Source organism: Mustela nivalis, assembly GCF_964662115.1.
Source record: "Mustela nivalis genome assembly, chromosome: 10".
NCBI classification, from domain to species: domain Eukaryota; kingdom Metazoa; phylum Chordata; class Mammalia; order Carnivora; family Mustelidae; genus Mustela; species Mustela nivalis.
Window position 1 is genome coordinate 68,627,107 of NC_139029.1, and position 21,277 is coordinate 68,648,383.

The 21,277-nt window shown below is 38.3% G+C and overlaps 1 protein-coding gene across 6 annotated transcripts in view; it reads left to right on the forward strand.

The window, feature by feature from the left end:
- Nucleotides 1–5,194: 5,194 nt before the first annotated feature.
- The window catches only part of SAMD13 (sterile alpha motif domain containing 13), a 42,157-nt gene continuing 26,074 nt past the window's right edge, over nucleotides 5,195–21,277 (forward strand). The window contains exons 1-3 of one of the 6 annotated variants that reach the window (XM_082688176.1): nucleotides 8,314–8,652; nucleotides 8,767–8,875; nucleotides 10,063–10,147. In XM_082688176.1, coding sequence (XP_082544302.1) covers nucleotides 10,095–10,147 — 53 coding nt within the window. In that variant the 5' untranslated portion in view covers nucleotides 8,314–8,652; nucleotides 8,767–8,875; nucleotides 10,063–10,094. The other 5 variants (XM_082688174.1, XM_082688172.1, XM_082688175.1 and 2 more) reach the window with 5 other exon arrangements.

The following is a 21,277-nucleotide window of genomic DNA, read 5'->3' on the forward strand; positions in this document are numbered from 1 at the left end:
AATAAAAAAAATCTTAAAATTACATTTTGAAAGGGCTCACCACATTCCAAGAAAATTTAATAAAAGCTTTTTTTCCCCCCCTTGGGAACTTCAAGGACTGTAAAAAACAAACAAACAAAAACTATGGTCATCCAGGCCAAAGGAAAATGTCATCCTCAAAAACGAAATCAGACAATATTAGATGCTAGGAGAAAACGGAACAGTGGCTAATGAATATTAAAGAAAAAAAATTTCTATGCCTGGTCTAACCTTTCATATGTAATGGTAAGAAAAAGAAATTCTCAAATACATAAGAACTCAAGAAGCATAACATTTATGAACTTCTGAAGAATCTGTCAGCAAAAAAAAAAAAAAATCAGGACAATGAACAGATGAGTAACAATAATGAATTCATGAATGAGAAAGTCATGAGGTAGAAAAGGTTTGGTGATGAGCTTTGAATCTCTTTGTACATGAAATTATATTTAAGTAACTAGGATTCTATGCCATAAAGTGAAATGTAATTGCTATAACACTTAAAAGAAAAATTATATAAGATAAAGAATAATATTTTGATGATAATAGAGAGAGAGACAAGAATCATGTTTGCTCTCCAAACTAACAGAAACGGGGAGGGTGGGGAGGAGAAAATAGTCTAAGTAGATTAATTTCATTATCTTTTGCCATCATTTCATTTCTAAGGTAAACTAAGAAGTATAAATGTAAACATATAATTTAATACACTTTACAACTTCTAAATTGCTAGAGCATGGTAGGTGGCCTTCTCAAGTGGCTCCCAGTGATCCCCAACTCCTGGTAGCATGCCTTTACGTGTAGGCTAGACGTAATGACTTGTCTCTAACAAAGAGAATGTGGCAAAGTGATGGATTTCAGTTCCGAAGTTGTGCTTTTAAAAACTGTGAGTTCCATCTTGCTGACACCCTTTCTCTGCTTCTTCTCTCACACTTGTTTTGATTAAGCCAGCCTCCATGTTGTGAGTGGCCCTAAGCTGAGGCCCACGTGACAGGAAACGGAGGCTCTCTGGCTGCCCAAGAGGAACTAAATCCTGTCAACAACCATGTGGGAAAGCTTGAAAGCAGATCCTCCCCAACGGGAGCCTTCAGCTGGGTACGGTGCCCAGCACAACACCTGAAGCGGAGGACTCAGCTGAGCCGTGCCAGGATTCCTGACCCACAGAACGTACAAGGTTAACGTGTGTGCTGTTTTAAGCTGCCAGGGTGGGGGGTAGTTTGTTCCACTGCAAAAAATAACTGCTACACAGAGGAAGATAAAAACAAAAAGCAAAACGAGAATGAAGAAAACAGATCTTAAAGCAAAAGATAAAACAAAGGAACAAGCATTCCAAATGTATACAGACACAACAGATAAAGTTAAACATATCTCATTAAAATAATTTCAAGTAGGATAGAATAAGCCATTTAAAAAAAAATGATTAAATGAGACAGAGACACTTTATGACAGCAAAGAATATACAACTGCTTCATAAGAAATGAAGTTAGTATTGCTAGTATGAATCTTCACATATCAAATAATATAAAATACACAAAGGAAAACTTCAAGAAATAAAAAAATAAGTAAAAGAAATGTTAGGAGACTTTTCCCAAAGTGTCCTTCCCAAAAGGCTCCAAATGTCCCCTCATCTGTCTCCATGTTCCAGACTTCCCCAACCCCTGAACTCTTCCACTGACTGAGTCCTCTGGAATTTGTGCTTCCTCTCCCATTGTTTTCATTGCTATTACTCTGGTTCAAGCCACTATTATTGCTTGCCTGGGTTACCGCAATTGCTCTTTGCCCATGCAGCTTTCTCCATTGCTCTCTATGATCCCTTCTAGATATAGCAGCCAGGATAATCCTTCCAAAATATGCCTGACCACGTCACTCCTCTGTTCTAAACTCTGGTAGCTGCCCATTTCATTCAGTGTGTAAGCCCAAGTCCTCGTTATACTCTCCAAGCCTTATATCACCTGTCTCAACCCAGTAGTCACCCTCAGTCCTCCTCTTTCTCACTCTGGCTTTCTCCAGTCCAGCCACACTGACATCCTGGCTGTTTCTTGAAAACTCCAGCCACACGCTCGCCTTGTGGCTTTTGCCTAACTGTTCTCTCTCCCTGGAATGTTCTTTTCTCAGAAGTCCACACAGTCATTCCCTTACCAACTCCAAATTGTTTCTTGAATGTCATCTTCTCAATAAAATTTATCCTGATCATTATATTTAACCTTTCAACCAACACTCTCCTGTCTTCCCAATCTCCTTTATCCTACTTTATTTTTTCAAAACACTTTCTAATATACCATTGAATTTACTTAATTAATTTATGTTTATTATTTATTGTCTGCCTCTTCCCACACTCACATTAGAGTATAAGCTCCATAAGAGCAGTGAACTTCTGATTCAATTATTTATGTAGCTCAAGTATCTAGAAAGGTGCCTAGTACATAAGGCACTCAAAAGATCACTCAAAAGATATTTGTCGACTGACCAATTCTCAGCCTTGTCAAACGTATGCCTCTTTTCATAATAAATACAGGGCAATCTGCTCCTTAACACTGTGAAAGGAAAGTCATAAACTATCTACACATATAATTTTTAAAAAAATTCAAAGTGATGCCTTAACTGTAATATAAAGGAAAAAGTAAATGTGTGATTCATTATGGAACTGCTCAGGCATCCCTAAACTAAAAGATGCAATGAAGCAATCAGATGCCTGCATTCATCTGTGGAATCCCTGTGAAATGGACAGCCATTAAATGAACTGTATTGGTGATTCAAATTCCAAACACTGTATTGCCATTCAACATACTACATTCCAGGAAAAGTCAATACACCTTATAACTATGTGAAAAACACTTTATGTTTATATATAAAAAGACTCTAGACTCCAGTAAATGTAAATAGTTTTTTCATCTACATGAATGGACAGTAGAATAATCAAGTCACACCAAATGCAGGAAATTCTTTGCTGTGCAGTACTAGCCTGGGCACTGCAAGATACCTGGCATCTTTGGCTTCACCAACTACATTCCAGTAGTCCTCCCTCCCCAGTCCCTGGGACAAGCAAAATCACTCTGGTAAATTTCCAAAACAACTCCCGGAGGTAGATCCATCCCAGCAGACTGGTTCTGTAAATCCAGTAGCCTGCTTTTCTATTGTCATTGGCTACCTCTCTATAGCATTTGACCTGTTAATAAACTCCTCTTCACTTCTCCTTCCTTCCTTGGCTTCCAAGTCATGGCACTCCTGCAGCTTTCCCAATTTCACTTCTGCAGTTCCTGCCAGGTGTCATTGACTCTTCTCCTCCCCTTACCCATCTCCAATGCCCTTCCTTATTTATTTGAGAGAAAGAGAGAGAGAACAGGGGGAGGGACAGAGAGAAAAGGAGAGAGACTCTCAAGCAGACTCCCCGCTGAGCGTAGTCCCAAGCAGGGCTCATCTCACATGACTTGAGCAGAAATCAAAAGCAGGATGCCTAAACAACTGAGTCACCCAGATGCCCCTGCCCTTCCTTTTCCCACTCCACGAGGTCTTCAACTCACTCTCCTAAGGAATTAATTCTCAAAGTTTCGTTTCTACACAGAATACCCAAGTCCACACTTCCAATTGACATTCTGTCATTCATACACAGAAAGTCTCAATTATACATGTCCAAAATTAAACTAGCCATCTTCCTCTAAAATTTGTTATTCCATCCATTGTACCTATCATCCACTTAGTCAATCTAGAAGTGATACTTATCTTTGGACCCTAGTCCTCAAGCCCACATTCAGTTGATTGCCCTGCTCCCTGTTCATTTTGCCTTGGAAGTGTCTCATATCTGCTCCCTTTCTATTACTGTAGTTTAAGCTCGTATTACCTGTGACTTAGAATACTGTCACAGCCTCTCAACTGGAACTTCAACTCCCATTTATCTTTTGATTCCACAAAAGGAGGTAATGATAGTATTTATTAGTATTTATAAATAACACGTTATTTATATTTAGTATAGTGGCGATCCAGTGCTCATTATATGCCAGCCACTATACTAAATGCTTCCCATCTCTTTTAATCTGTATGACCACATAATAAAGTAGGAGTTATTATTATTGAAATTTTAGAGATGAGGAAAAGAGGTATGGGGAAGTCAAATAACTTACTTACATTCATAAAGCTAGCTCCAAAGTGACACCAGGATCCCAGCTCTGTCTCGCTTTTAAAATTCCCGTTGTTCTTTGCTTTTTTTTGTTTGTTTGTTTCCCCTGATACAACATTTTCATATTGCCTCTAGTCTCATCACAACCTTCTAGTCAGTCTTTACACCCCGCCCCCATCCACCCCATCCATCCCCCTCCCACGCCATTTCTTTCCTCTTCCTCCCTCCATTATCCATCTACCACTTTTCCTTATTGATTCTAGCCTGATCACAATCTTTCATTCAGTCTCCATGCTTCCCGGTCCATTCTTCCCACCCATAGGTTCCTTGGTTTTACTTATTTCCTTACTAAGGATTCACCCACCAGCTATTTCAAGAGAGTCCTTCAGGGCAGGCTCTTCTTTTACTGCGCCCACCACATCTGCCCAAAGCCCTCCTTCTCTCCCAGCTGCTGAAAGCAGGGTTAGAAAAGGAAATGAATAAAGCGGATACAAAAAACTTCCTGCATCTTAAGTTCTTCCCTGCCTAACTCAGTGTTGTTCTATCGTTTCAACAAAAGGAACCAAATGAAAGGTGCTCTGTGAACTGTGGAGTGCTCTGCAAACGTAAAGTGCGATATATTCACCCTACCTTCGCATGCCCCGGGGTTCAGCTGAGTTACTCTGTGAACGAAAGCAAAGGTGTTCCAAGTAGAGCACGTCACGTTTGTGCTCGGAGTGAAGGAAGAGTAAGGCCCCAAATAATATGAATCTGGCTCGGGAAATGTCTACTTGTCATTACCGCCCAAACCCAGCTTAAGAAGTTCAACAGGTCGTGAGCCCGTAAGACCGGGCAATAATGGTATTGGCCTGAACACCCCCAATTTAAAACTCTCTCTAGGAATGTTCCTTTCCCCCAGCTCCCTGGAGGTTTTAAGCTGTTGCAAAGGTCGTCCCTGACTTTCAAACGGCCCCCGCCCTGCGCCCTCCCTTCCCGACCTCTCCGCTTCCTGGTGGCCCCAGCCCTCGGACCCCCGCCCCGCCCGCCGGCGGAGGACTACAAGTCCCGGCGTGCCGCGCGCGCGCCCGGCCGGCTGCACCCGGGTTGGGCGCGTGGCGGCCGCCGAGCTCTGCGCGGGGGAAAGCCTCCCGGCGCCGGCCATGCGGGGAGGTAAGTGATACGCTCGTGCTGCGAGGGCACTGGGAACGCGGCCACCCTCTACCCTCTCCAGGATTAAAGGAAACGAAGAAAACCACAATAAAAACCGCCCTGCCCTCCCTCGTCACTGCCGTGTGTCCGGTGCTCCCGCAGCTTGTTGCACCCACGAGCGTGGAATGTGTCACCCTGGAGTGGAACTGGGGAGCAGAAGCGTGCCGGGCTCCGCCGAGCGCTGCGGCTCGCCGGGGCTGCGGGGCCGAGCTCGCAGGATGGGACTGGGTGGTGGCGCCGGCGCGGCTGGGCGCCCAGCGAGCGCCACACCCCCACACTCCCTTTCCACAGACGGGCTCCCCGGGGAGCCCCCAAACTCAAAGACGAACGGTTTCTTCTTGGAAGTCTTAGTCAGAAACTTTCCCCTCTTGTCTCCGGTGCCACCAGCGAGTCGTTTGTCTATCGGACGGCGCCGCTCCTCCAAGAGGCTTCCAGGCGTCCCCTCTCCTGCCTTCAGTCTTGCCCCACCGCTCGCTCTCCAGGCCGCTCCTCCCGCTCCCCTGAGACGCCCTTAGGGACGCGGTGAGCACGGCCCTGCCCTCCGGCGACTTCTCGAGGTGTCTTCGGCAGCCACGTGGACCCAGGTCTGCACTCTGCGATGTGGGCTGGACACTCCTGCGGGCCGGTTCCCCGACGGGAGGCGGGGCGAGTGGGTCCTTTGGGACCCCGCCGGTTCCCGGGGTGGGGGCTGGGATGGGGGGAGTGAGTCCTGAACAATAAAAGAAGCCCTGTCAGAGGCACCAGCTTCCCGCCCTTGCTGACTCATCTCCCCTCCTCAGCCCATTCTCAACTGTGCCCGAAAGTTCTGCTTCAGAATCCCAACACGAGGATCTCCCAAGTTATTCTAGCGCATCCCGTAATATCAGAATAATGGATCAGACGATCTTGTTTGTCTCTCTCACCCTACACTTAACACACTACACACCCGCGCCCATAAAAACGCACCGGGCACTCTACACACTACACACGCCACAAACACATACCATACGTATTACACACAGCATACACACCACATAAACATACATACATACACACACTTTGTTTATACTACAGGCTGTATACACATACCATATACAATATACATACGCATCATTTTTATTAGTGGAGAGTTAAATCAGTTTGTTGGAGAGAGTAAGGAGGAAGTGGGTGAGTACCAGTATATATACTTCTACCCACAAATGTCGATTTATTCCCAAGTTAGAAACTAGCTGATGAGTGAAACCTGCCCTTGTTAGAATTTAAAATGCTTTCTTTACTCTTTTTTTCCCCAAAAAATGGGATTGATTTCCTACATCATCTTCTGAAATCTTTACCCTTATCTAACAGGCAAACTTGATCACAGAGAGAAGGAGATGTCCTGTATGTGTAGGAAGAAAATCTTGGAGAAACTTCACAGAAACCTTCCTCCTGTAGGGGTGTTTAAGGAAAAGTTACATGTAACTAGATTTTCTTTGCCTCTCCTTTCAAGATTCAGAGCTGACCTGATTTTGTTCTGAGCCATTGGCTTGACAGTGCTGTTGAGACACGTTTCCCATCCATCCTTCCCCCCAGGACTCACACCCCAGCCCATCTGAATTTAGTTGGAGCACATTTCAGGAATTTCAGATCAGCTCCCAAAGCATTATGAAATCTGTTGATGAAAGGGCTCTCTATCTCCAGAAGAGTTCATCATTTTGATCAGTGGTGATAAGACACCCCAAACGACCAGACTAAAAAAAAAAAATGGTCCTCAAAAATAAATGGACACTTAGAATTTGTCCCTAAATTATTGTTGTTATTATTATTGTTGTTTTTTAGAATTTGTCCCTAAATTATCATTTGCTTTTTCAGAGGAGGAATGGTGAAAATGGGCAGAGAGAGCATTTGAAATCTTTCTCAGTCATGATCTTTCATGAAGTTGAACTTTTCTAATATCCTTCTTGGAATAGATGAGGGGAAAAGAAATTTGACTTTGAAATTCAGGTTGCAAATTTAGATTATAATTTCTAATCTTCTCCTAGGGCCCTTAAAAAATTATTAAAGAAAAGGGAGACCTATTACTTTCTCCTCAGTTCTTCCTGAGTTCTACGCAGTCATATAGCAACAGATGATTTTTTTTTTTTTCTACAATCCCTCTTGGGAACCTGTATTCTTTCTGCCCTATCTTAAGTAGTTTAGTTGACATCTTGACTTAAAAGTGTCCAAATATTGAATGTTGTTTCTTTTGATGAAAGCTATGCATGCTTTCTGTGTATCTATGGCATATTTGTGGAATGGGAATGTTTCCATTCAGCCGTGGTTTCAGCCAAGCAAGGGAACTGTGAGATTGGCCAGAGTAAATTAAAAGATCATGCCTAGTCTCCCTATGCCACCTTCCCATTTCCTGAATGGGGGGAGATACTATAAATTTGGAGATTGGCATAGTATCTTCTTTTTCATATGTAACTAATATAGGACGTGGTGCTCATGGATAGTGTTAGTTAGATTTGTTGAATTATGCTTTGTATGCAACTGGAATAAACAGTTAAGATTAAACCTCCCAGAACTAATTGTTTTTGTAGAATGAGATTTGTTTCATTTTTCATTTTGGCTGACTTCATATGGTGGGTTGAATGCCAAAATAAAAGAATGTAGGTGTTCTCAAAAGATCTGGTCATCCACTTTGCATCCTCTGAAATATGTTACTTCCTGCATAATGAAGAAAAGGATTTTCTGCTGGGCAGTGCTTTCCTTATTCTTAAAGAGATTGCTTAAAAGCCAGCCCTGGGAACTTTGTCCATGAGTCTCTGTTAGGAAGAAAGTGTAACACAGGTCTGCAGCTCCTGAGTATTTACTGATTATAGCCAGTAGTGCTAGGTTCTTTCTCTTATTTTCTCTTGGTTTTTGTTTTTTTTTCTCCCATGGGGGAGAAAAATAGTTTTCAAAACATGACATTCCTGCTCAGAACAACAGCAAGGATCTATCATGCAGCAACCATGAAGGGGGTTGGGGGAGAGAGTAAATAAGAGGCTATCGATACTGCAGGTTTTTCTTTACAAGACAGGTGCAGGGAGAGTTCTGCAGTTCTTGGACTCCTGATTCATTCACTTCCACTAATTGTGCTGAAGGTAGTTAGCAAAAGTGAACAGGCACACTGTAGCTTTAAAAAGTCAGCCATGAACCAGAAGGCAGTTGGTGCAGCTTGTGTGTGATTCCTAACGTCATGTTGGCTGAGAGCCAGCCTGGTTTTATTTCACTGTGTCAAATTGTACCTCCTTATTGAATTCCTTTGCCAGCCTACTTTGTGAAAGAAAACATTGGGGTTTCTTTGGCTGCTCTTGATAAGCCTATAAAAAATGACATGTTTTAGTTGCTTCTAGGTAGGTTTTCTTTTTACTCTTCCACAAAAAAAAAAAAAAATAATAATAATAAGACAATGTAGTATGGTGTTACAGAGTATCATTGTTAGTGTTTTGTTTTGTTTTTTTTCTGAGATGCTTAGAAAATGGTGAATGTGTAACAGTTTCCAACTGAAGTGAAATCATTTCTTTTGGCATGGAGCAGCAGCACTATCTTCTGTCTACTCTGTAACGGTGTGTGAATGTATGTTAATATCTATATATATATTAAATGTTGGATTTCTCTATGAATGATCTAAGTGGTTTAGCAACTGAAAGTTTGTGTGTGTGTGTGTGTGTGCGTGTGCACATGTGTGTGTGTATGTGTGTGTATCAGAAGTGAAGATTATCCCACACTTAACAGTATTATTTGTTAATCATCTACTTCTCGAACAGTGATAAAATCTTGTGAATATACTAAATGATGCACTTGTCATGTCAGAGTAATCCCTAGAGAAGGAGTGCCGAAGTATAAAGTAATTTGAGAGGAAATGTATTTAATTTATGGCTTCAGCTGTAGAACAAGCACGTTTCAGAACTAGTTTTTTAAAGCAGTTTTGTTCATAGCTTTTTCATCTTGCTAATTGCATATTAATTGTGGAGGGTTTTTTATTTTTTCACAGTCCTCATCCTACTAAACAAAAAGACAAAGTGATGGATGCTACTATATCTCCTTGAACATTTTGGTGATTTTTACATAAATCTAATGAGCTGCCTCCCCTCTCTTACACACACACACACACACACACACTCCCCAGCACCAACCTTCTGTGCTAAGGGATATCTGACATTTTTGTGAGCTTCCAGCTTTACCACAGCGTGGCCATCTCACAGACAGGTTTTGAGGCTTTCGTTGAGCATATGTGAGGTAGGGGAATACTTGCTGACAAAAGCTTTAAGTGCTCTTTTGCATTGCAATGAAAAAATAGAAGGTTTGTGAGTGAACAAACAAACAAAAAAAATACAATTAAAAAAAAAAAAGAAAAAGAAAAGAAATCCTAGCCCGTGGTCTGAAGGGGCAGGAAAAGGGTGATTGTTTTTCTTGACTTTGACTCATTTATGAGTTGCAATGTCTTAAGTGAGAGCTTGGCACCCAGGGGAAGCTGTGCCAGTTCACACAGCACTTGTTTTGAAGGAGGATTCAATTTCATTTGTAAATGCTTATTGTCAAGGCAGGGAGTGCCAGTACAGATGAAAGCACCCCAATCCGTCTCCTCCAGTTCTTTAGGTTTAATCACATCTCTCCTATCGCTGAGGGAACTGGTGGTTTAAACAAACATATGTGAACTGGTGTGAAGCTGTAAAAGGGACCACTATGTTTCCGATTCAGAATATATATTCTTCTCTCACTTTCTAAGAATTAAACACAAGCTTTTCTCCCTTATTGATTAGTTGCTGAAGTAAAGGAACCCTGCAGCCTTCCCATGCTATCTGTTGACATGGAAAACAAGGAAAATGGCTCTGTCGGTGTAAAAAAGTAAGTGAAACTGGCTTGTGAGTTCTGCTTCTGCAAACAACAGAGGGACTTGGTTTCTATTTTTATACTTCTTGCTTATCTACTACAATGTACTGTTTGGGGGTGATTTTGCGTGGTCTGCACTGGCCACCAGACTCCCTCCCCCTCTCCCCACAACCCCAGTTGCCTTTTTCTTTATTCCATTTCTAAGACAGAGATGTCTCAGGCATCAAACTGTGCATAAAGGGTTAGGGTGTCAGGCTTTGGAACAGGGACCATGGAGGATCTCAGCCCTGCATTCTGTATATTGAAACAAAAACACTGAGCAAACAGACTCTGCCTTCCAAGTCCATTGGCTACAAGGGTGGGGGCAGAATAGAGAATTTGAGTCTTTTTAAATAAAATCACGTCTATCAAAACGGAGACCTGTAGTAAAGGAAAGAAAAAAGCTTTAGTTAGAATACAAAGTTGAACAACTGTGTCCTACTAATTTTATGAACTGATCCTTGAATGTGAAACATTTCAGTACATAACATAGTGTATTTTCATGTCTGTTCTCACATTTGAAACTTTGTGGTGAATTATATGCTTGATTCTTTTAGAAGGGAAAATTTAGTTGCATTATGTAGCATATTCTGAAACATGCTACATATTTCAGGGTAACTTGTAGGATATCTGTGAGTATATAAAAAATATGTATATCCCTATTTAGATGTTATTTTGAAGCTACAACCACTTGGACTACCAGGAGAAAGTAAGTTCCAAGAGAGTGTTATTGTTCCATTTTTTCCACGCCATTTAGTTTAAAATTGCCTTCAACTTGAGCTTTGGAGAAAACTAATTAAATAAATAATGCATAGAAATTATGATATCTAAATGAGGGAATAGTGTGCTATGTGATTGTGTATAGAGGGTATATTTTGCTTCACAGCAAAGTTACATTAAAATAAACTTAATAAAATCTGCTTTTAAAGATTCTTGGGTAGTGTATATTTCAGTGCCATGATGGCATGTTTATCCCATTCTTGAAGTTTAGGGTTGGTAAATACCAGAGAAACAAACGAAAGAGATGCGCCTTTTTTTTCCCTTTATGAGTTAGATCAGTGCTCTCCAGTAAGTCTAGTACTTTGAACAGTGATGGAAATGTTCTTCACTTGCGCTGTGCAAAATGGTAGCCACTGGTCACACGTGGCTGTTTAAAAATTCGCAATGTGACTAATGTAACTGATAATTGAACTTTTAAGCAATTTTAAAAGTTAACAGCTTTATTGATATGTAATGGACATGTAATAAACTGCATGTATTTAAAGTATAAAATATGTAAGTTTTGATACTTGTATATGCCTGTGGAACCATTACCTCCATCAAGATAACCACCCAAATTTCCTCGTAACCCTTTATAATCTCTCCCTCCTATTCTTCCCTGCCACCATATCCCCAGGCAACCACTGATATACTGTCACTGTAGATTAGTTTACTATTTCTAGGGTTTTATATAAATGGTATTATTCAGAATGTACCTTTTTTGAGGGGAGTGGGGGGGTGTGGTTTCTTTTACCCAGCATAGTTAATTTGGGATTCACCCATGTAATAGTGTCTATCAGTAGTTCATTACTTTTTATTACTAAGTAACATTTCATTGTGTGGATATACACCAATTTGTTCACTGTTTATCCATCCATTTGCTGATAGACATTTGGGTTGTTTCCATTTTTTAGGTATTACAAATAAAGCTGCTTTGACTCTGTGTACAGGTCTGTGTGTGGACATATGCTTTCATTTCTTTTGGATATATAGGAATGGAATGACTGGGCTCTCCGGCAGGTATATATTTAACTTTTTAAGAAACTTAGAAATTGTTTTCTCAACTGGTTGTTATTTTAAATACCCACCAGCATTGTATAAAAATTCCATTTGTTCCATATCCTCATGTACTCAGTATGATCAGTCTTTTTCATATTTGATATTATAGTTTGCATTTTCATTTCCCTAATGACTAAAGATGTTGAGCATCTCATGTGCTTATTTGCCATCCATACATCTTTCTTAAGTAAAATATGGTCCAAAGCTTTTGCTCATCTTTTTTATTGGGCTAGTTATTTATGTCTATTTTGTAGATAATTTTTGTATATTCTGGATACAAGTCCTTTATATACATGATTTGATAATATTTTCCAGTAGTATGTGACTTGTCTTTTCATTCTCTCTAAGGTGTCTTTCAAAGTTAGGAATTTTTAATTCCAATGAACTCCAGTTTATCAATTTTTTATTTTATGAATGTTTATCTTTTTATTTTATTTTATTTTATTTTAAAGATTTTATTTATTTATTTGACAGAGAAAGAGAGAGAGAGAGAGACAGCAACAGAGGGAATGTAAGCAGCGGGAATGGGAGATGGAGAAGCAGGCTTCCTGCTGAGCAGGGAGCCTGATGCGGGCTCAATCCCAGGACACTGGGATCATGACCTAAGCCAAAGGCAGATGCTTAACAACGGAGCAACCCAGACACCCCTATCTTTTTATTTTTTTAAGATTTATTTATGTATGTATTTATTTAAGACTATGCACAGATATGTGAGAGCAGGGGTGGGGAGGGGCAGAGAGAGAGGGAGAGAGAATCTTAAGCAGGCTCCATGCCCTTGATGGCCCAACATGGGGCTTCATCTCATGACCCTGAGATCATGACCTGAGCCAAAATCGAGTCACATGCTTAACTGACTGAGCCACCCAGGCGCCCCATGAATAGTCCTTTTAGTGTCATGTCTAAGAATATTTGCCTAACCTAAAGTTGCAAAGACTTACATTTTCTTAGATTTGGGACTGTGAGTTTTGAGTAAATTTTTGTTTATGTTATAAGATAAAGATTAAATTAGTTTCTGTTTGTGGTGGTGGTAGTAGGGTTTTTTGTCTATGAATATCCAATTATTCCCACACTGTTTGTTGAAATGTTCCTGCAACTTTGTTGAAAAATAATTGACTATATATGTGTGGATCTGTTTCTGGAATTTTTATCCCATTCATAATTTTGTATATATTTATGCCAATATAACATAATTGATAACTATAGCTGTATAGCAAATCTTGAAATCAAGTAGTGTTATCTATTTAACCTTGTTCTTTTTCAGACTTGTTTTGTCTCTCCTAGGTTCTTTGCATTTCCAAATGATTTTTAGAATCAATTTGTCAATTTCTACCAAAACAAAAACAAAAAAAACACCTGCTAGTGCTTTGATGGCATTGCATTGAATTATATAGATCAACTTACGGAGAATTGATCTAACAGTTTTGGGTCTTCCAACCCATTAATACAGTATTTTTCTCCATTTACTTAGGTCTTATGTAATTTCTCTCAGCGATGTTTTGTAGTTTCCCATCTGTATGTCATGCACATCTTTTGTCAGATATATCCCTACATAATTTTATAATTTCATGCTATTATAAATGGTATTGCTTCTTAATTTTAATATCCAATTGTTTGTTGATAGTATATAGAAATACTATTGATTTTTGCATATTGACCTTATACTCCACAATCTTGATAAACTCATTTATTAGTCTAGTAACTTTTTGGTAGATTCCATTAGATATTTAACATAGGTAATTATGGGGGCACCTGGGTGGCTCAGTTGGTTAAGCGTCTGCCTTCAGCTCTGGTCATGATCTGAGGATCCTGGGATGGAGCCCCGCATCAAGCTTTCTGCTCAGTGGAGAACCTACTTCTTCCTCTTCCTCTGGTGATCCCCCTGTTTGTGCTCTCTCCCATTCTCTCTCTGTCAAATAAATAAATAAATCTTTTAAAAAATATTATATCTTGTAAGTAAAAAGAATCTAACATTTTCCTTCCCTATGTGAATGTATTTTAGTTTTTTACCGGTTTTATTGCACAGAATAGGATCTCCACTAACAAGTTGCGTAGAAGTGGTGAGATTAGACAAACTAGTTTTGTTTCCTGAGGGAAAACATTTAGTCTTTTTCCTGTCTTTCATTTTCTATATGTGTCTCTTTTTTGTCTGCCTTTAAGATGTTTTTCTTTATCATTGATTTTAAAGCAATTTGATTATGAGATGTGGTATAGTTTTCTTCATCTTTCTTGTGCTTGGAATTTTGTTTTGTTTTGTTTCTTGGCTCTATTGGCTGTTTTCATCAAGTTTAGAAGTTTTCCAGGCATTATTTTTTGGTTTCCCTCATTCCTCCTTTGGTGATTCCAATTATAGTGTATTTGATCACTTGATATAGTGCCACAATTCACTAATGCCCTAGGTTGTTTTTTTTTTTTCATTCGTTTTTCTTTGTGTTTCGTTTCGGATAGTTTCTATTGTTTTGCCTTCAAGGTCTCTAATCTTTCCTTCTGAAATGTATAATCTATTGTTAATCCCACTCACTGTGTTTTCCATTTCAGACAATGTAGGTTTCATCTCTAGAAGTTCAAATTGGGTCTTATTTTTATATGTTGATATCTCTGTTTAACATTTTTAGTCTTTCCTCTTGCTTCTGAACATATGAAGTATAGTCATTGTAACTGTTTCAGTGTCCCTGTCTACTAATTCTGTCATTTCTGAGTCCATTTCAGTTGACTGATTTCTCAGTGAATGGGTTATATTTCTCTACTGCTTTCCATACCTGATAACTTTTGATTTGAGTGTCAGATATTGTGAATTTTTATGTTTTGGGGTGCTGGTTATTTTTATAGGAATTATAAATATCCCTGATCTCTGTCCTGGGTGCAGATAGGTTACTGGGAAACAATTTTTGATCCTATTATGTCTTATAAGTTTTGTTAGCAGGACCACAGCTTCATTTAGTTTCAGGGTATTTTTCCCCACTTATTGAGGCAAGACCCATCTTTGTACTCTAGCCAGTGCTCATGAATTATGAGATTTTCCTCTCTGGTAGATGGAGACATGCACTTTTCCCATCCCTGCATGATCCCTGAGGATTGTGCTCTCTAATTATTTGGGGTGATTCTTTCCCCAGACTCAGTTAGTTTCCTCACATGTGTGTGATAATCATTGCTCTGCTGAGTACTTGAGAAAGCCTCTGTGCATCTCCAAAGTTTTCCTGCTGAGAACTTTCTCCTCCGTCTTTAGGACTCTCCTCTGTGAACTCTTTCTTCAGGGAGTAGTGAATAGAGCTTACCTTGCTTGTTTTCCATCCCTTGGGAATCACTGTCCTCTATTACCTATGTCTAGTGTCTTGAATGTCATTCTTTTATATATTTTCTTCTACTTTTTTTATTACGTAGGCAGAAGGATAAATCTGGGCCTTTTTACTCCATCTCGACTAGAAACAGAAGTACCAGTTAATTATTACAACCACAAATGGTTAGTGGTTAACCTAATGGACAGTGTAGAGTTAGATTATAATAGAATCCCAAAAGGCACAAGATTAGACCCTTACAGCTGTTTCTGAGATCTGCCAAAACTGGGGCTTGTTTTGCTTTCATTTTCTTTCCAGACATGGAAAATATAGTTGCTTTACTTGGTAAAGTACTGTTACAAAAGGTCATTTCCAAAGAAGTCTGGGATAATAACCCTTATTCACTGGCCACATACTTCTGATCAGAGCTTTAGTTTTGCAAGGATACTGTTTATGAAGTCCCTTCATGTGTTTAGTACTTTTGTACTTGTCAATCCTCACAACAACATTTTAAGACATACGTTTTTATTCTCATCTTACAGATGAGAGAACTAAAGCTCCAAGAGGATGAAACCATATTATTAAAGTGGTATTTTACATGTTTTATACTAAAATTTCTAAATCCATTTTGTATTTTATCCCTTATATCTCAATTTGGAAATAAAATTTTCATTGGAAATATTTGATCTGTATTAGATTTCATAAGATTTACAGTTGAAAAAATAGACTTACATAATTCCAAGCATAGTTAAAAGTTCCAATAAATGAATCAAGTGCCAAAAAATTATTTTTGTATTATATGCATATACATTGACACAACTGATTCTTCTTTTTTGGAAGATTTTATTTGACTTTGAAACAAATGCATATCGATTTCAAAATGTCTTTCCAAGTTAAATAAATTTACTAAAACTTATACCAACTAAATGTAATTAACATTGAATTCAAAGTGGTGTTATATAAATTTATAAACAACTAAGTTTATCAATGTCAGTATATCAGTTTTCAAATTTTTCTTAAAATTGTTTTATGTTCAAAAAATGTAAAATTATTATTGCATACTATCATTGGATTGTATACTCTGAAAAATTTCAATTTCAAATTTTGTGCCTGCCTGGGTCACAAATCAGCTTCTTTTTTTTTTTTTTTCCCCCTCGGGGAGGTATAAACTTAGTTCATTCACATGTAGTGTGATATCAATGAGAAAATATAATATACTGTGCCATTTTTTTTATCTTCATTGAAAATTTGTCAAGTACTCATTTGCTTTAATAAAATCTTGAATTAGAGCAATAGTAGATCTTTGTAAACTTCTAGGACTTATCCAACAAGCATTGGCAAAGAACACACATCATTATATTCCTTGTATTTTTTCCCCCCGCAATTCCATTATATGACATTGCAATGGCATTTCCAAATATATAATGATTATTTAACAATGATATACATGACATTTCAAGAGTCTGCTTTAGAAAACTAAACATGAATATCATACAGTAGAATAAAGCATTAAGAGGAACATTAGTCAGTTGTTTTAGAATTACATTAAACCCAGATTTTTTTTAGTTAATGTGGCTAAAGTACCATTATTAGAATAGAATTTAATTTTTCACATCTAGCTGAAATTCTTCTTTGGCAGATATAAAAGATTTAAAAATATTTATGTCTGAGTTCAATTTTTCAGGCCATAAATTGACAATATTTCTTCATAAATTTGGAAGTTTTTCAAGACAAAACATACTTCCAGTATTAATTGGGCAATGTGTTTTATGTAGCACTATTCATCAAAAGCTAAAGAAAAGTAATTGTGTTTTTCAAATTTTGAACCAGTTGATATTGTTAAAAAATTTTGTCTTCAGGCAATTTTGGGGTGGCTTGACTGAAAAATATTTCACTTTTTGTGAAGTACCTTTTTAGTCTTTTCTCATAATATACTAAGAAAACTGAATATAACCAGATGTCTATGGAAAAATTATTTTCTTTTTTGTGCAAGAATCCAAGCCATTTATAGCTATACAAATATATAAGCTCAGATTCTGTTTGAAATCACTTCAAAACGTTTTGTTGGACATTTAATTTTTAATTCATGTGGCTAATAGCATTAATTCTTTTTTAGATCATTGAGAAGAAAGTTACCAAATTTACTATATATCTACTGAAAATGTCTTAATACTGTCCATTTTATTATCTCTATCTTTTTTTTTTTTTTGCATAACAGTTTTTTTTCCTTTTGCTCTGCTCCAGCAAATTGCAATTGCTATTCATTGTGAAATTTCCAGTATACTTTCAGCCAGCCTCTTTTTTCTTTTTTTTTTTTTCTCCAACCTCCCTTTTTCTTTACTGTTCTGGTTCTAGTGCTAGTTTCTGCATCTCCTTTCAATTCTTCATCAATAGTATGCTACCTTTTTAAACTTTAAAAATTTATCCATACTTAGCTCAACTAAAACTTATTAAAATTAAAATAGTTAAGAATGTCAACTTAATTACCACTTGTGACATACAAAGAGATTCTCATAACTTGAGCTGTCTGCATCAGACACATTACAGTGTTACATGAGTATGTAAGAAAACATCATTTGAACTGAATCAGTTGATACCAACTAGACTGGCTATATGTTTATGTATAATACTGGAGAGGACACAGGCATCTGATAGGAGAACTTTCAACAAATTAGCCTAGGTGATGCAGCAGTTAAAGTGAAATGCTGTCACACCAACAATGGAGCTGTGTTTAACAGAAATGTATTTTATATCTGTTAAAGTTTTTACATTTAAATTTAAACTAATAGGGATGCCTGAGTGGCTCAGTTGGTTAAGCCACTGCCTTCAGCTCAGGTCACGATCCCAGCGTCCTGGGATAGAGTTCCACATCGGGCTCCTTGCTCAGTGGGGAGCCTGCTTCTCTCTCTGTCTCTGCCTGCTGCTCTGCCTACTTGCTTTCTCTCTCTCTCTGACAAATAAATAAATAAAATCTTAAAAAATACAAAAACAAATTTAACCTAATAAAAAGTAAATACAGTTAATAATTCAGTTCCTCAGTCAAATAGTAAATGCCCAATAGCTACATGGGACTAATGGCTACCATATTGCATAGGTCATTGCCAAGTGAAGCTCTTACACACCTGCACCAGGAGAAAGATTACATGAATATGAAACTGAGGATGATGATTACCTCAGGTCAGGGGAGTGAGGGAAAATGGATGTATTTATTGTCCAGATCCTAACTTTTATTTTGCCTGGCGGGTTCATGGGTGTCTATTAAGTTTTGAAATAACTAACTAAATAACTAAGAGGGAGCCATTTTAATAGTCTGAACTATATCCTTCTACAGTTTGTATACAAGTACTTTCTGTATCCATATGTGTACACATAGTCATGTAATACAAGAATATACACAAACAGACACACATATATTCAAAGGACACATAAAATAAGCTGTTATTGAACAAATGGGATTATAGTATTCTCTTTTTGTGGATTGTAGATGCACAGATGTTGGATTAATCATAGACCTTGATACATGACACTCTTATCATTGTTCTACGTTTGGACATGATGTTAGAGCAATGTTAGAATTTTTACTAAATTCTAAAAAAAAATTATAGGTATTTTGCATGTATGTGCCTATCTGTACAAATCATAAATATTCAATGTCAAATATATATTAATATATAATTTAATTTGATACTTATATATGTGTGTATATATATATATATATTTTTGCCATTCACTTAGTCTTGCTCCCTTTTTCAACAGTGGGCCTTTTTTCCCCTTCTTTCATTGTCTTCTAGGATAGAGGAGGAACCAATGCTCCCACACAATAGATGCTTATAATAAGTTAACAGCTTTTCAACAGGAAGCAGTTTATTTCTCTTTCACCACCATGCCCCTCACCCCTCAGTGGGGAAGCTCTACTGCAATAGAAAACTCACAGTAGCAAGGTTTAGGAAGGGCTGTCTTTTAAGATTTTATTTATTTATTTGACAGCGAGGAGAGTCCTATTGAGGGGAGGGGAAGAGAGAGAAGGAGAACCACAATCCCCACTCAGTGGGGGGCCTGGTGTGGGGCTCCATCCCAGGACCCTGGGATCATGACCTGAGCCGAAGGCAGAGGCTTAACCCAATGAGCCATCCAGGCACCCAAGGACTTTCAAAAGAAGCTACTTCTTATTAATGTCATGTCTTTTCTTGCATCTGTATCTCACCATATCCTCTGCCTTTGCAGTCAGTGTATGGTTTCATTTTGAAGAAGGGCTTTTTTTTTTTTTTAATTTTGGAACTAAAATTCCTTTTATAATTAGGAATGTGATACTTTTCTTCTTAATGGGTACTATAAAGTTTTAACTTGATCTAATAGTATAATACTAACTTTTGAGAGTCTGTTACCTGTAGTAACTATTAAGCATTAATTTTTTGCCCATGTGAATTAGAGGGTTAGCAGGTGAATGGTAGATATAAAATATTAGGGTAGAGTTAGAAATTATTATTAGCATTGCTAGAATTTGAAAACTCTGAACTTATTGTAGAATTATCAAAGAGACTTTTCATATAACAGTAATAACAATGGCTATTCTTACTTTACCTCATTAAAAAAAAAAATCTAACAATGCATATGGGTACAACAATCCACCAGTCAGGTCTCCATCTCTAAGGGAAGCAGTCACATCTATGGTTAAATAAAGAACTTCATGGGATATAGGATACCTGGTTATTTGCTTGGAACACTTGCCTGGCTACACAGCAAAGGAAAAAGAGGAAACTTGTAGAAATAATTAATGTGTCTGATCACTGGGTTTCAGCTTTTGCTCATTTACTCCTAATCCTGTCCTTTTGTGGTGCTGCATAAATAACTAACGGTCCTTAGATATATGTTCTTTGAAAGCAATGAGGAATTGTATTCAGCTGCTAGGTAGTTCCTGGGTACTCTCTCCCCATTAAGCCCCTCTCATCTGTCTGTCCACCTTTCCCAGACCCACAGCCACACTGCTTGACTCTCTACCTGAATGCAATGAAAGATGGTTCCCACCATGCTGTTCTTCCCAGGAAACAGCAATCTGGAACAGGGAGGTGATCATGATGGTGAGATACCTCTATACTAAATGCAAGGGAAATAGAACTCCCAAAACATTTTAAGGGGCTAAATACCAAATGCCTCTTAATGGTTTGTTAGGGAAGGAAGAAAGGAAGGAAGGCAGGCAGGAGGGAGGAAGGGAGGGAAGAAGAAAAGAATAGCAGGAGAGGGGAGGTAGCCTGAGTCCTGAGCCCATAATTCAAACTTGACAAATAACCTTTCTTACCAGGATCCAATGTTATAACTCTTCTGCAGATATGTTTGGTGGGATAAGTCAGGGTGCTATATGGTTTCTTGAATACAGATGTTATATAGGAGTTAATGGTGATTCTTGTAACTGGTACAGTTTTATTTTTCTTAGTGAGGCTAGAATTCATTCCTTAATATTATATAGTGATCTGTTCACTCTGATACATACTGTATGGCTCAGGCAGCCGTAACAAAATACCATAGATTGAGTAGTTTAAAGAACAGAAATTTATTACTCACAGTTTTGGAAATGGGGAAGTCCAAGATCAAGGTACCAGCAGATTCAGCTCCCGATAAGAGCTGTCTTTCTAGCTTGTACATGGTCACATTCTCCTTAGATCTTTTTGATGGTGAGATACCTCTATACCTCTTCCTGGGGTGTGTGTATGCTGGCTCTTACAAGGCCACCAATCCTATTGGATTAGGATCCCACACTTATGACCTCATTTAACCTTAATTGTCCTATCTCCTAAAAGCCCTAAGTCTAAATGCTATCACATCAAGGGGTAGGGCTTCACATACGAATTGATGGGGAGGAGGGCACAATTCACTTTTGCCATATAGCCTTATGATAAATATTTCATTATTCCCTTAAATGATAACTTGAGTTAAGAATTGAATCTGTTTATTGTTTTGATTTGTACCGTTATGTCCATTGCAAATGACAATCCACCAGTCAGGTCTCCATCTCTAAGGG